This window comes from Paroedura picta, chromosome 10 (genome assembly GCF_049243985.1).
Source record: "Paroedura picta isolate Pp20150507F chromosome 10, Ppicta_v3.0, whole genome shotgun sequence".
NCBI classification, from domain to species: Eukaryota; Metazoa; Chordata; class Lepidosauria; order Squamata; family Gekkonidae; genus Paroedura; species Paroedura picta.
This window is the reverse complement of record NC_135378.1, coordinates 58,231,263-58,245,258: the sequence shown is the minus strand read 5'-3', so window position 1 is coordinate 58,245,258 and position 13,996 is coordinate 58,231,263. Positions and strand designations below refer to the sequence as shown.

The following is a 13,996-nucleotide window of genomic DNA, read 5'->3' as shown; positions in this document are numbered from 1 at the left end:
GCTTGAAGACTGCCAGTGAGGGGGAGCTCACCACCTCCTTAGGCAGCCTATTCCACTGCTGAACTACTCTGACTGTGAAAATTTTTTTCCTGATATCTAGCCTATATCATTGTACTTGTAGTTTAAACCCATTACTGTGTATCCTCTCCTCTGCAGCCAACGGAAACAGCATCCTGCTCTCCTCCAAGTGACAACCTTTCAAATACTTAAAGAGGGCTATCATGTCCCCTCTCAACCTCCTTTTCTCCAGGCTGAACATTCCCAAGTCCCTCAACCTATCTTCATAGGGCTTGGTCCCTTGGCCCCAGATCATCTTGGTTGCAATAATCTTTAACCACTCCTGCGGTTAAATAAAAGAGTAAGGCCACCTGGGGAAGAGTTAGGGCGGGCCCTGTCCAGGATAAAAACTCAGGGCCCATCCAGGGCCAAGCAGACAATGGGGAGGCACACGAAGCACCTTCCTATTGGCCCCTCACTAGGACAGACCAAAATTCCATTCACCCAGCCCAGTCTGGCTGCCAGTCTGCTCCTGACCACCGAAGGGAAAGGAGGTTAAGTAGGGCTGCCAAGGGGGATGAGAACACAGGCTGTGCCAGCCCTTTTCAGCCCAAGGCTGTCCTCACTGTCATGTCCAACTGCAAATTGCCTCAGAACCCTGACAGAGTTGGCAGGAGGCTGCAGAGTGCTCCCCCTCCCCCCTTCAGGCCTGCTGCGAAGGAGCCTCTGACAGGCCCTGACTGAGGGAAGGAGGCCTTTCCAAGAGCAACGCAGGGGAGCCTGAGGGCCTTCCTTTTGAGGGGGGGGGACTTTCCCCTTCTGCCAAACAGTTGGCTGACAGGGAGGCCAAAGAAAAGCCCCTTTTCACTTAAAATGCTGCTCTGGCCAGGGGTTAGACACAGCCAAGCCATGTGTCTTTCTTCTTTGCACCTCTCTGCAGGTTTGAGGCCACTGCACAGCGTTATTCTGCAGAGGAAGCTGGCTCTTTTGTCTCCTGTTTCATCTGCACAACAACCCTGTACAGTAGGCCTCAACATTCAACCCCATGCCCTTACAGACTGGATAACTCCTCCCGTTCCTCTTTCCACTGCCAAGCTCTAGCGTCCATTGTATTCTTGGAGACAACGGGCTTTGCCCCTAGTCTTACAATAACTCTCTTGAACGATGTATGCAGGGAAGGTTTGTGTCCCTTATACTTATTTTACAAATAAAAAAATTTGTATATATACTACATATATACTACTCTTATATACTACATTTCATCCTAATGTCTGATAAACCTTTTTTCATGTCTTGTACTTCTGCCTCTGTTTGTTTATTTAAATACTGCTTGGAATAGATTATAATGGTGATCATTTATCATATAAATCTTTACATGTATTGCTACCTAGAGGTATTAGGGAATGGTTGGAAGGCACACAATGCCTCATCATTGCAGTTTTAGGTTGGGAGGCAGGCTTGCCTTCTTCCTGTTGTGACGGGAATGCCCTTTCCCCAGTTCCTAGTAGGATCAGGATTGCAGATTAGGACTAGGATTGAAAAAATATGAAACAAGGCATAAGTATTAAACATGATATGTTGAACAATGCAAGATATAGAATTTACATAAGTAGAACTATAATGCCATGAGGGACTTATCAGCACTTTCTAAACCACTTGAGAACTTGTCATGACATACAAATCCAGATGGATAACCATGGTAGTCTGCAGTAGCAATATAAAACAGAACTCCAATGGCACTTTAAAAAATAACAGCCACTATTTAATGAGCTCACATATCCGTTAGGAAGATACATTTATGCTAAGAGCGGCAAACACCAGAAAGGTTGGTGGGTGTTTCAAACAAAGGCCTGTTGAAAACGAAATATAATTAAAAGAGTAATCAATCTGCTCAGAGTGAGTGAGAACTGTTCCCAACAGTTGATAGACAGGCAAAGTAGGATTAACATACAATTAGATCTGATCTAACCAAGTACAGGATAAAACATGATAATGCTGGTCCAATTAGAAAGTATAAAGATGTAGCAGAACTAATTACATTGGCAAAGGGTGGGATATGTTAAGATTTTGTTTCCTGTAGCGGGTGAGAAATCTCATTAAGTAAGACTTGCATGAGGGGAGATAGTACTGAATTTCTTGATGAATCCTAATTCAGCAATTTTACATCAGATCCGTCTGTTGAAGTTTTTTGTAGAAAAATAGTGATTTCTAGATCAGAAACTGAAATTCAGTTCTGTTTCCCTATCTCATCCATTTAAACACATCTGCTTAATAGATAAACATTTCATACATCTGATGAAGTGAGCTCTCATCAACTGCTTATAAATTTTGTTAGTATTCAAAGAGCTGCTTTATTCCTGTGTTATTTCATGATCTTACATGCTCATTTGTTGGAAAGTAGAATCACCCAGTTCTACAGAAGTTCAAGTCAGCCCTCAATTCTTGCATTTCCACTTGATTTTCCCTGTTATTCCTGTATTCGTTCCAACAGTCATTCCCTGTATTTTTTAACCAAACAAGTCTCAGAAGAGGTCTGTGCTCTGTATATTAAAGGTTCCAGAATCATGTCTGATATAGGAACCTCAGGTAGCAGCACTGGGAAGATCTCTGTCAGTAGTCTCAGAGTTCTCCTTTCCCCCCTCTTAGATAATACTCAACATAAGGCAGCTCCTTATACAAGTATCTTGTGTCATTTGATGGTTTACAGCTGACAGTGTGAAGTGTCTTCATTGCAAATCAGGGTCTTTACATTGAAGAAATATAATAGTGCTCTTTTTTTAGTGCACAATCGTAGCCATTCCGCACCCAGAAAATGAAGTGAAAGGGCTACCCCTTGCAGATGCTTTTTTTCTTTTCTTTTTTTGATGTTTTAAACAACGCCGTCAGCATCCAGCAACTCAGCAGCAAAACGGCAGCTACATCCTCTATTTTAAAGCACTAGTGGAGGAATCCACAAAACTGGATTCCCCCAACTATGTTGTGCAAGCGGGAGGAAAGCAACCAGCAATCACTAGTGAAATAGCTGTGCATAACCAAAGTGGACAGAAGTAGCATTATCTCCATCTCACAGTGCCCTTGTGCCTGCCTCCCTTTTCCTTCTCCCTGGAACAGGGCTTTAATTTTTTTAACAAGCTGTCCGAAACAACAAATACTCATTGCTTGATCCAGGCAGAGAAAAAAAAATCACCCACCAGTTGATGCACAAAGCATGCCTCTCAACACCCTACCCCCAAAAAATCGGGAAAAGAATTACTTTTGTTGATCTCCAACTCCATAATTCCAAAACGGGGGGCATTAAAATATTCACTGTGCAACTATGATGAGATGCATAGGTATAGCAATTGCGATTTTTTTACTTAAAAAGAGAGATTGCTTGCATAGATTTCCCTTTAAAACTGGGAGAAAGGTGATTGGCTGGCTGCCATGATTGACAGGCAGGGAGAGACTCACGGATATAGCAAGTCCCTCTCCTCCACCATTTTAATCAGCCATGCAGAGTGCCAGGAAGCAGGGGAAAGGGGGAGAAGAAAGCAAGAGTGCGAGATAGTGAGAAATGGTGGGGGCGTGAATTTTAATTACAATTGTGCTGGCTTAACACTATGTTCTTAGATGTGCAGAATGGGCCTCTGAGTTGGCAGTTTCACACGTAATGCACTTTATTTATTTTCAAATTTATTTTCCACCTCTCTTGACAAACATCATCTCGAGGTGGTTTACAGAATATAACCATAAAAGCAGAGTAAAACCCTAACATCCCATTAAAGATTAAAAGAACAATATCCCCAGTATCAACAATTATAAAGATGATGGTATACATCCTCTCTATAGAAATGGAACAGTGATTTCATCCTCAGATAGATTATGGGTCTGTGGTGGATGAGAAGGGATTTTCCATTATCTTTTGAGAGTAACAGCCCACAAAAAAAAAAAAATAGGTATTAGATACAATTAACGTATTATTGGATGTATATAGTGTTCTGTTAGTTTTATGCTAGAATGTGAGCCAAAAGAGATGAAATGGCAGGTGTTCCATCATCTTATCTGGATCATGTTTGTTTTAAAATGGAATCAACCAGTGGAGGATTGGATTTATAATCTGGTCAGGATAGTGACCTGGGAAGAGGGCCTATAAGTATCTCAGTTTCCTGTCATCAAAATCTGTTTGTCTGTTGTCTCATTCTCATTGGCAAGCTGATTCTGAATCAACTATCCAGATTATATAGGAAATGTCATCACTGGCAATGGCATAGTCAACTCTCACAACGAACAGCTAAACAGAGTAAAGAGGAAAACTGAGTTTTTGCAAGGAAACATTATTGAGTAGACAACCCTTGATTTCTGAAGCTAGCCAGGCTGAAAAATTCAACACTACCCTAGATCACCAGAATGGGTAGAGATAGTATATGTGGTGGGATTTTCTTAAGTTATTGTAAACCCCAGCAACGCTTGATTCTGCAGATACAATTGGACAGACTCCAGCCACTGCAAGTTACAATCCTTACATTTATTTAGAGGTTACTGCCAATAAAATTAGAGGGACATGCATCTCCAGTTGATTTAATTGGGGTCCATTAGGCATGTACTTAATTATCTCTGGATGGAATAAATCAGATTTTAAAATGTGTACCTTTGAATGAATCACACACATTACTATTGGATCATTTTCCTGTCAAGAATACGAAGATGAAGAACCAAATCAGTATTATTGTTTCTTTGATTTAACATAGCATACCAACAGTACATCAAGTTCCATATTTAATGTATTTTTCTGTTGTCTCAGATAATATCTGAAGTTTCTTTCTTTTCCCCAACAGCACGGAAAAGGATATGCTAGTCTATTCTACGGGACTTACCTGAAGCAGCATGATTTGCACAAAAGTCGACCAACAAAAGCATCAACTTTTCAACTTCATTATCTTGGCCATCCAATTCTGTGTTAACTGAAGAATTACTGTGCTGTTGGAGACATCATGGCCAACAATAGGACCTAACTGCTCTCAGCAGGCCTGAGAAATGAGTTGAAATGTATGGAACTGTAGAAACTTCAAGAGGCAATTGATTTTTTTGCCTCTCTGATCAGTGTGTGCCTGTTTACAGCACTATATAGCTCTCTCTTTCTCTCTCTCTCTAAAATGTCACTGAGCCCTTTAGATGTTTATATTCGCCACAAGAAGCCAATCGTACAGATTTTAAAAAGGAAACGTGCATTATAAATGCAATATCACTGTTTTAAACTTGACTGTTTTATATTATTTTTGTGTGATCAAGTGTCCCCCAAACTATTCCAACTTTACAAAAGAAATTGTGAATCATGTTCTTTTCACCCGTGGGTCATGAAAATGTTGTTAATCTAAAGACCCACAAAATATCAAAGACATTCTGTAGTTTATACACCGTGTTGCAAAGTGTTTACTGTACTATTTCAAAGCTTCTAAATAAATATAAAATATATATATTATATTACATATAATTTTCCGGGAAACGTGGTACCATTTAGTTGATTTTTAAATGAATTCATACAGTCTGCACCATACACTAAAGTGAGAAGGTAATTCAGGGTCCTTAAATTATCCTTGCCTAAACAATAAAATAAATCTTTAATAATACTTCCCCATTTTTGTACTTTGGTCAATCCTGTTTGTCCTTGTTAAAAAAAAAAAAAAAGCTGTAAGCAACAACAGTTTTTTTCCCTGAAAGTTGTACTGAATTTTCAATGCCAAAGATACAGCTGTCAATAATTAATTATGAAAATGAGCACTGACTATGTACTATCAAAAGTATATATATCAACCTCCATTATTTTAATTCTATTTCTATGGCTTTTAATTTGGAATCAAAAAACTTTTTTATAAAGGCTCTATAAACTCACATGTATATGTTGTTGAAAAGTACACTGGGTGTCTGTACATTTTGCAATGTAAGATAAAATGTAAGCAAAGATAACTATTTTAAGGAAACATCCCTCCCCTCCTGCCCACAACTGATAGCTAACATTCATGGTCCTTTGACATTTTGTGCAAATATATCTTTTCATGCTGGCTTGCAGTAGTTTTTGGAAAAGATGATTCTCAGAGACATACATGTTGCCAGGGCATTAATTTGAATTTTGTCTCTTTTACAAAAAGAAAAAAGAAAAAAAGCAATTTGCAGTTAGGAATAGACTGTACCAACTTCATTGATAATCAGGTTGGTCCCTCCTGTGTTATTTTTGTAGTAATTTCATGGCTTGACAAATCTCAGAAAGGGTATTTTTATTAGAAAAACAATAAATTGTTCTAAAACTCAAAACCTAGCAAAGTAAAGTTGAACCTTTACTTTCATGTTCTCTGACTTTAAGTACCATCGAGAAAAGTGATATACAGTGAGGTGCTTGGGGGGGGGGGGTTGGTTCCTTCTCTGCTATCTTTTTTTCTGATGATTACCTGTCAAGTGTTTAAAAGAAACCATAAAATTTCTGTCTGTGATAACAGCAACTGTTGCAGTTGGCGGTGCTTAGATACAACGTCCCTTTGAACAAGGAAAACACATAATGTTTCAGAAAGATTTTGGATCACATCCAAGGACAATCAATTTGCATCCTAGCTCATGCTGAATACTGTTTACAGGGTTAATAATAATAATAATAATAATAAAGACTAGGTGTTAGGGTAGAGAAAGTGGCTCTTATTTTTTTAAAGAAATAAAAAGACTGTTACACTGATCCAGAGCTCCATGTGTACAATGCATGGAGGTTTTGTGCATGCAGGCTTCCCCATATATTTCAGTGGATGGAAGATCCTGTGTATCCATCCCTTTGCACTTGTGGGTTCATGTGCATCACATAACCCCATACCTGCAAAATTTTCCTAGATAAGACCAACAGTCCTTGTGATGGATTGCATTTTTAAAAGATGTTCTATGTAAACAGATAAAGGATTAAGAAGGGTTAATTCTTCACAGAGCCAGAGAGCCTTGAGTGACAAGACTGTTCCAAGAAATTTGATTAATTAGCAGAAACTGAGCAGAGAAAGACTTCTGGATGCTGAGAGAATTCAGTCTGATTTCAGTGCTAACTGAGAAGAGTCAGTTTCAGAATTCAGCCCTGACTTAGAGCAATTCAACAGGAAAAGAGGAAAGTTGGCAAGAAAGAGTGGATAGTTAGATGGAGACTCCCATGGAGGCCAAGGAAAGGGGATAGATCTTCTAGTTATAATACCGCAGTTATAATACCACAGAGATCCCTCAATTGGTATGGTTAGAAACATCCTTTAGAAAACTTAAGACCCAGTTAAAACATCAAGATGAGTACTGGTGTTTCAAGAGAAGCAATTTGGGTTCTGGAAAGAGTGTACCAGCCTTCTGGAAACCAAAGAGTTGGTAAATAAAGTTTATTTAAGTGTTTGGGGAAAGAACAAATGCCTCTCAACATGAAAATTTAAGTAATTCTGGCTAGCTTCAGAAACTCTCAGTAGTCTGAAACATAAACTAAAGTATGTGTAGGTACCGATTTTACCTCGAGAGTTATCTATACAGAGATACCTCAGACATTTTATCCCAATTTCACCTGATCTTTCCCATTTATGTTAAGACTATTTCATCAATTAGGAATATAAAAGCATCTTGAGTGCAATTTAAATTAAAGGGGGTTTCTAATCCTTTTCTCAGGTTCCTAGGCTGAACAAATAGTCAAAATATACTGTGACAGGGTGGGACAGCCAGTTTTTAATGAAAGAAGAAAACATTAATAGGGCATCTGAGTCAGACAAGGAAAGGAAAACGGAGGGAGAATCTTGCCTCTGAGGGAGGTAAGTGAATGGGAGGGGACGTCATAATCCCATCATTCATTTTCCACTGTGTTCCCACTAATATGAATGGGAATTGTTTATAGATAAGGTTTCAAATGTTGTACTGTGTGGTTACATTAGTTTTCAAAGTCTTAACAATATCCCTTCTAAATACTTTTAATACGTATTTCTAAACTCGTATATCTATAAGGTTTTATTGGGATCCTTTTAACAATGTATATTATATATGAATTACAGAAAAAGCACAGAAAATGACCATTAATTTGAGAAAACACAACCATGAAATCATCTTTATCTTTAGGTAATGAGAGTTTTGGTCACCTCTATGCCTTGTTAGTTTTTTGAAAAATGGGCTATTTTAGTAATGAATTGTGTGACAAATATTTCATTTTAAGAAGTCTGTGAACCTGTTGCTGATTTTAAGGCAAGAAATGGAATGCCCATCGTGGAATTGGTTTTGCTTTATTTTTATAGCCTCTCTAAACTGAGGTATATACTGTAAATTAGGGTTGTTTCTAGTCTTGTGGAGAGAAAAAAAATCACCCTTTCTTTTTTATAGACTATTAAAGTGTTTTGATTTACGGAGATCTCGCTCACATTTTCCATGCAAGTTTTTGGGAGAAAAAATAGTTACGTTGCTACAATATCACCTGTCTTTGCTAGTGCATTTATTCCATCTTTCTATGTATAATAACTATATGTAATCATCATATGTATACATCCATTCATTTCATGCTTTTGTTTTATCCTCACATCACTTAATATAAACTGCACAATGGAAGTCAATGTGAACTTGCGTAAGGGGCATGGGGGGAGAGTGAGTGGGGCTTTTGAATGGTGAGTGGCCTATTCAAGAAAATATTATACAATTACATTATTCAAGGAGCACCCATACTTTCTCATTCTCCTGTTTAAGTAGGATGGAATATGCTTGTTGGGGTAAAGTCACTACTATGCGACCTTATGATGACCTTATGACCTTATGATGACAGTATCACTTGCTGAATATTTCCTTGGAATAAGTCCTCATATGGTAATCTATGGTATTTGCCATCCAACCAATATCCATTGAAATTAAATGGTTTCCTGACATGCTGATTATCAAGGAGCTCAAATCAAATAGTTTGCTACTCAAGCTGATGTGAAAAAAACTGCTTCATGAACAATTTAGCTAATCTAAAAAAAAAAAAACTTGAATCAGGCCATCCTTCGCAATGCTGGATACATTAGAAATAATCCTGCCTTGTATTTGCTAGAAATTCCACAACAAAATGTGAGTCCAAATGTTAAATGTTTAGGGTTTTAGGCTTGACAGGCCTGTACTACTGTTGCTGTAGGTATGAAATGGAACTGGAATTCTGAAGGATATTTCAAGACTCCCAAATCCTCACACTCCCTTTCTCCAGGGAATCTTGGTGGTATCTGCATAGCAGCATTGAAAGCAAGATGACTTGTGGTATGTTTGTCCATTAAATAATGGTGCTCCTCCAGGTACAAGCCTAAAGGAGTTCTTTTGATCCCAGCCTACACAATCCACTTTCAGAGAGCTGTTCTTCATGCATCTCTGAATACTGTGTGGGTGGGAAGGATCACTGAAAGTTGTGTGATATAGTTCTGTTTCTGAATTCAAACAAGATTGTATTTGAACGATAATCAATACGAGACAAAATTTTGATCTCTTTGTAAAAAAAGAGGAGAGTATAGATATAATTATTAGGTTTATAAAGAAATATTCTCTAAAGGGAAAAAGAACATGCAGTCCTGCAGGCTGCATTAACTGCATATATTTTAAAAAACAATTTTCATCACATTCAAGATGAATAGCATTGGTGAATATGTTGCTTTTGTATCTTTCTTAAAACAGAATCATATACATGTGCCAGAATCTAATAATACAATAAAAAAATCTTCAGGGTCTTTAAATTCAGTGGGCTGAATTTTTCAACTGTTGAGTTGTCTGACTTTTCCTGCTTTCAAAGCAAAATAAAGCATTTAAGTATTTTTGTTTTGCTTTCCTGAACCATATTTAGAAGGCTAAGGTATTAAAAATAAGCTTCTGAGGGAGACTATGTTCTACTAGGACTGAAGTATGTCAGTTGACTTGTAAACATTATAGCTGAATTGCACAAGATTGTACTGAAATGGGAGCACACAACAATGGGGCTTCTGGGTCCCCTCCCTTCAACAACATCTCTGTGTTCTGATTGGCTTCCTTCGGCAAGCAAAATCATGAATCAGATTGAGGAACTGCTGTGTTTTCAGCAGTAATAGCTTAAGTTGCAGGTCTATAATAATTTTATGATCTTGGTTGACGCAGCCTAATTATAATTATTTTAGCTTATAACATAAAGCCGGAAGTTGTAGTTGTTAAAATTTGGACTTTAATTATTGTTCTTTCAAACTTTACTCTCTGTCCAACATAAATATATGGACTCATCTCACAGTGTAAAATACAACTCAGCTTTTTAGTTAAACAGGAGATGAGTGTTCTTTAATTAGAGTGAGAATCCATCTCTTCATTTTGTGTATTTGAACTTTCAGGTAGTCAGCTTTTTCACTGCTTATTGCCCAGTTTCTCTTCATATCTTATCTTTGACCCTGCTAAACTTTTGTACATATAGGTTTCATGATTCTCAGTATAGCCTTCTTAGGGTGATTGAAGAGGACCCCCTCCTTCCTTTGTCACAAGCAGAAATGCTGACAGGATCAAACTCATTGTGACCAGGGGGCAGGAATGTTAACAGGAATGATAATTGTTATTTCTTAGAGATTGGACCTCCTCAAGAACTGTCCTGCTTCCATGGCTCCATAAAATGCTTCCGCTGTTATTAGCCATTGTTTCATATTGCTGACCTCACTTGGGTTTCTTAATGGATGTTTGCCTAGGTTTACATAATGGTAGAGCAATGATACAGCAATCCTGTAGTGAGGAACATATAGACATCTTCAGTTGCAAAGACTTCGTCAGAATCAAAGGGAGAGGCACACCAAGCTACACTCATTGAAGAAAATTGGGTGGTTTGCACATAGGTCTTATTGGAAATAACTGGGATACTCTAGCACAATTTTCATTGATTTCAATATGGATTTCCCTAGTACAGTTCCTGATGGTCACAATCTTAAATCTCATCATAAACTTTTTCAAATGCATTTTGTCACTCATCTGACCAAGCAACACCAGCAACTACTGATAGGATGAAGCAGAAAAATATTTCATACGTCGACCCAAAGAATCCAATAAGACTTCATTATGTTACCACTATGGAATTTTCAACCAAGGCCAGAAAGCTTCTTAAGGAGCTCTTCCATCTTAATGTTCAATCTGCTAATAAGTTTTCATATGAAACGGATACATATACATAAGTACTGTCTCCCTCACACACAGTCCAAATTCATTACTGAAAATGTGTGTCTTTGTAGATATATTTCTGTGTCATACTCAAGAACAGTTTTTGACAGCTTTCTTGAACCAAAAATGTTTTGGAATTTGATTTTTAAAATAAAGTTTGCAATACTGTGCATTGACTGAAAAGTCAGGGGAAGTCAAAGTTTTGTGATTACAGTTCTCTTAGAAAAAAAATTACCGAGGCTACAAAGCAGCCTAAAGAAATATTACATTTAATTTTAAGTAGTGGAGAAAGTTCCAAAAAGCATTTGAAATTACCATAAACCAATGTTATGATCATTTCTGCCCCACCCATCATTCAACTGTTCACAGCATTCACTAGTTAATGTAGTACTGTGTCATTAACCCTTGAATTCTTCATTTAGGTGTGTGTTAATTTTTTGATTTCCAAGTTAATAAGACAAAACTAAGATCTTCAGAAAGCACAGCTGGATGAGAAATCTTATGATTCAGCGGAGTCAAGATTTGACCCTATATAAACTAAAACTTACTAAATAAATGGAAAGAAATTTCAAATACTAAATAGCTGACATGAAGTGATCCCAGGGATCAAATCTGCCAACATTGTATGGTTAATTGTGTGAACAAATATATTTACTCTTGAAAGATCCAGATTGGTGCTGAGGGTTATGATGCGATTAAAAACTGATTTGAGTCTTATGAGAGAGAGCAGGAATGAGAACAGAAGTGTAAGTACCTATGTTTTTCTTTAGTATATATAATTAGAACTTCTGATACTTTCTCATGGTATAGGGCAGTGGTCCCCAACCTTTTTATCACTGGGGACCGGTCAACGCTTGACAATTTTACTGAGGCCCGGGGGGGGGGTAGTCTTTTGCCGAGGGATGTCGCCGCTGTTACCTGAGCCCCTGCTCCACTTGCTTTCCCACTGATGCCCCTGACATCCTCTCGCCCACTGGGGGCACTGCCAACAGCAGCTGAGCAGTGCCACGACAAGGGGGAGCCCCAGCCATAGTGACCACTGGAGATCACCAAAGGTGAGCTGGCAGCAGAGTGGCAGGGCAACCCCTGAAGCAGCAGCTGGGGAAGAGCTGCAGACTGGTACCGACTGTTCTGCGGACCAGTACCGGTCCCTGGACCGGGGGTTGGGGACTACTGGTATAGGGAACAGGAAGAAAAGCCACTGATTTTCCATGTATTCCATTATATCTGAAAATGGAAGCTATAAATGGTCCAGTGCAGCTGTGCATTCACTATTCAGCACCATGATTAAAGTAACTGTTTCCCTGACTGATGAATTTGTGTGGCCATTGGGTTATTCTTATTTGCATAACTCATTCCAGTGTATAGACAGCATCTAGGATTTGAGAAACGGTGGACCACACAGTTTGTCACCATTGACACCGTAATCTTTTAGATACAAATCCACATTTCTGCACTGTTCCTTAGTGTTCAAATGGCATATCTCAGGGAGACTTAATCTGTCTTGCAACCTAAGGTCAGGATCCTAAGCATGCACGCACACAAAAATCTGGTGCAGCAGCGCAAGCACCCTTAAGGCATGCACCCTTATAATTATAGATTTTTTTAAAAAAAATCTTGGCTACATTTCTTCCTTCTTGCCCCAGATTAGTTTGTACACTTTGACCATTCTAAATGGATTGCTTTGAATTGGTGCATTTCCTGAACAGAGAGATTTTCCCTGTAGAAAGAAGCATGCATGTTATGTAGGATGATAACAAAACTCGAGAAGGGAAAATATGTAGCAAACTACACAAAAATATAATCATTATGCATGAAGAGCAACACCTTCCTCAACATAAATGTTGTTCCTTTGGAATAAATCTATTTGAAGCAGTTCTAAGCATTCCTGGGTTGTGCTAGAGTGGCCAATACACCAGAACTAACCTGCAAATCATGACACTATACTGACACTATAGGACTGATATTTCAATACTACAGGTGCATAACAACATGCTAAATTTAGGCATGTCAATTCCAGCCAAGCCTGGTGTGTTTGCCTGAGTTTTCAGATTGTCTAGATACCTTTAAAGAAAAACAAAACAAAAATACTGTCTTCCTGGCTGTATTTTATCTTGCAAGTGCTGATTCTATGTTAGTGCCTGATTATGTCAGCATTCTGAACTACATTATCAGTATACACAAAAGCTGAGGGCAACATAATGTATTAGTCTACTTAGAACAACTGAAAAATACATTATCTAATCTGATGGTCTGTTTACATCTAGTAGGACTTGGGCTTTACTTATTACAATTTGTTTGCTTTCTTAAAGTAGGATGTAATCTTTCGAACAAATATGTAGCTGAATATATTTTGGCCATGATATCTTTAACTGTATTTCTTAGCATGATTGATTGTAAAGTTTTAGCTTTTGTTTAGATTGGTTTGTTCCAACAACTAATGGGAATGGGAATGGGTAAACATCTCTTATGATGACTAGGAGCAGGATGACATTCATGTATCTCTGCAGGTGCTCACCTTATGCAGTTCCCAAGCTTCTGCAAGGAAGCTTTTTATTTGACAGGAACAGGGACTTGCTAATGAATTCTTCATAGACATATATAACCTATATACAGCATTTATAAAGTTAAATCTGTTGTCCCACAATCATATTTCATTAATATTCAGTCTCCTTCCCCTGAAACAGGGCCAAAATTGAACAATTCTGTATTCTGTGGTTCAAATATAAAAATAAGACCCTCCTCCAGACACTGCTGCTGTGTGACCACATGTTTTACAGACTGAGAACTGCCATAGCCATGAAGAAGTTGAATAATGCTGTGTTCAAAGGCTGTTCTTCAAATGTTGTTCTTCAAAGGCTAATAA

At 38.2% G+C, this 13,996-nt stretch overlaps 1 protein-coding gene across 16 annotated transcripts in view; it reads left to right on the top strand.

Moving 5' to 3' along the window:
- PCDH10 (protocadherin 10) overlaps positions 1-8,368 on the top strand; it is a 60,430-nt gene extending 52,062 nt beyond the window's left edge. For all 16 annotated transcript variants that reach the window (XR_013224810.1, XR_013224813.1, XR_013224814.1 and 13 more), the window contains one exon: positions 4,812-8,368. Coding sequence is in view for 2 of the 16 variants with exons in the window: in XM_077300299.1 (XP_077156414.1) it covers positions 4,812-4,831 (20 nt within the window). In the remaining 14 variants the exon portion in view is untranslated. The remainder of the gene's footprint in view (positions 1-4,811) is intronic.
- Positions 8,369-13,996: the final 5,628 nt, after the last annotated feature.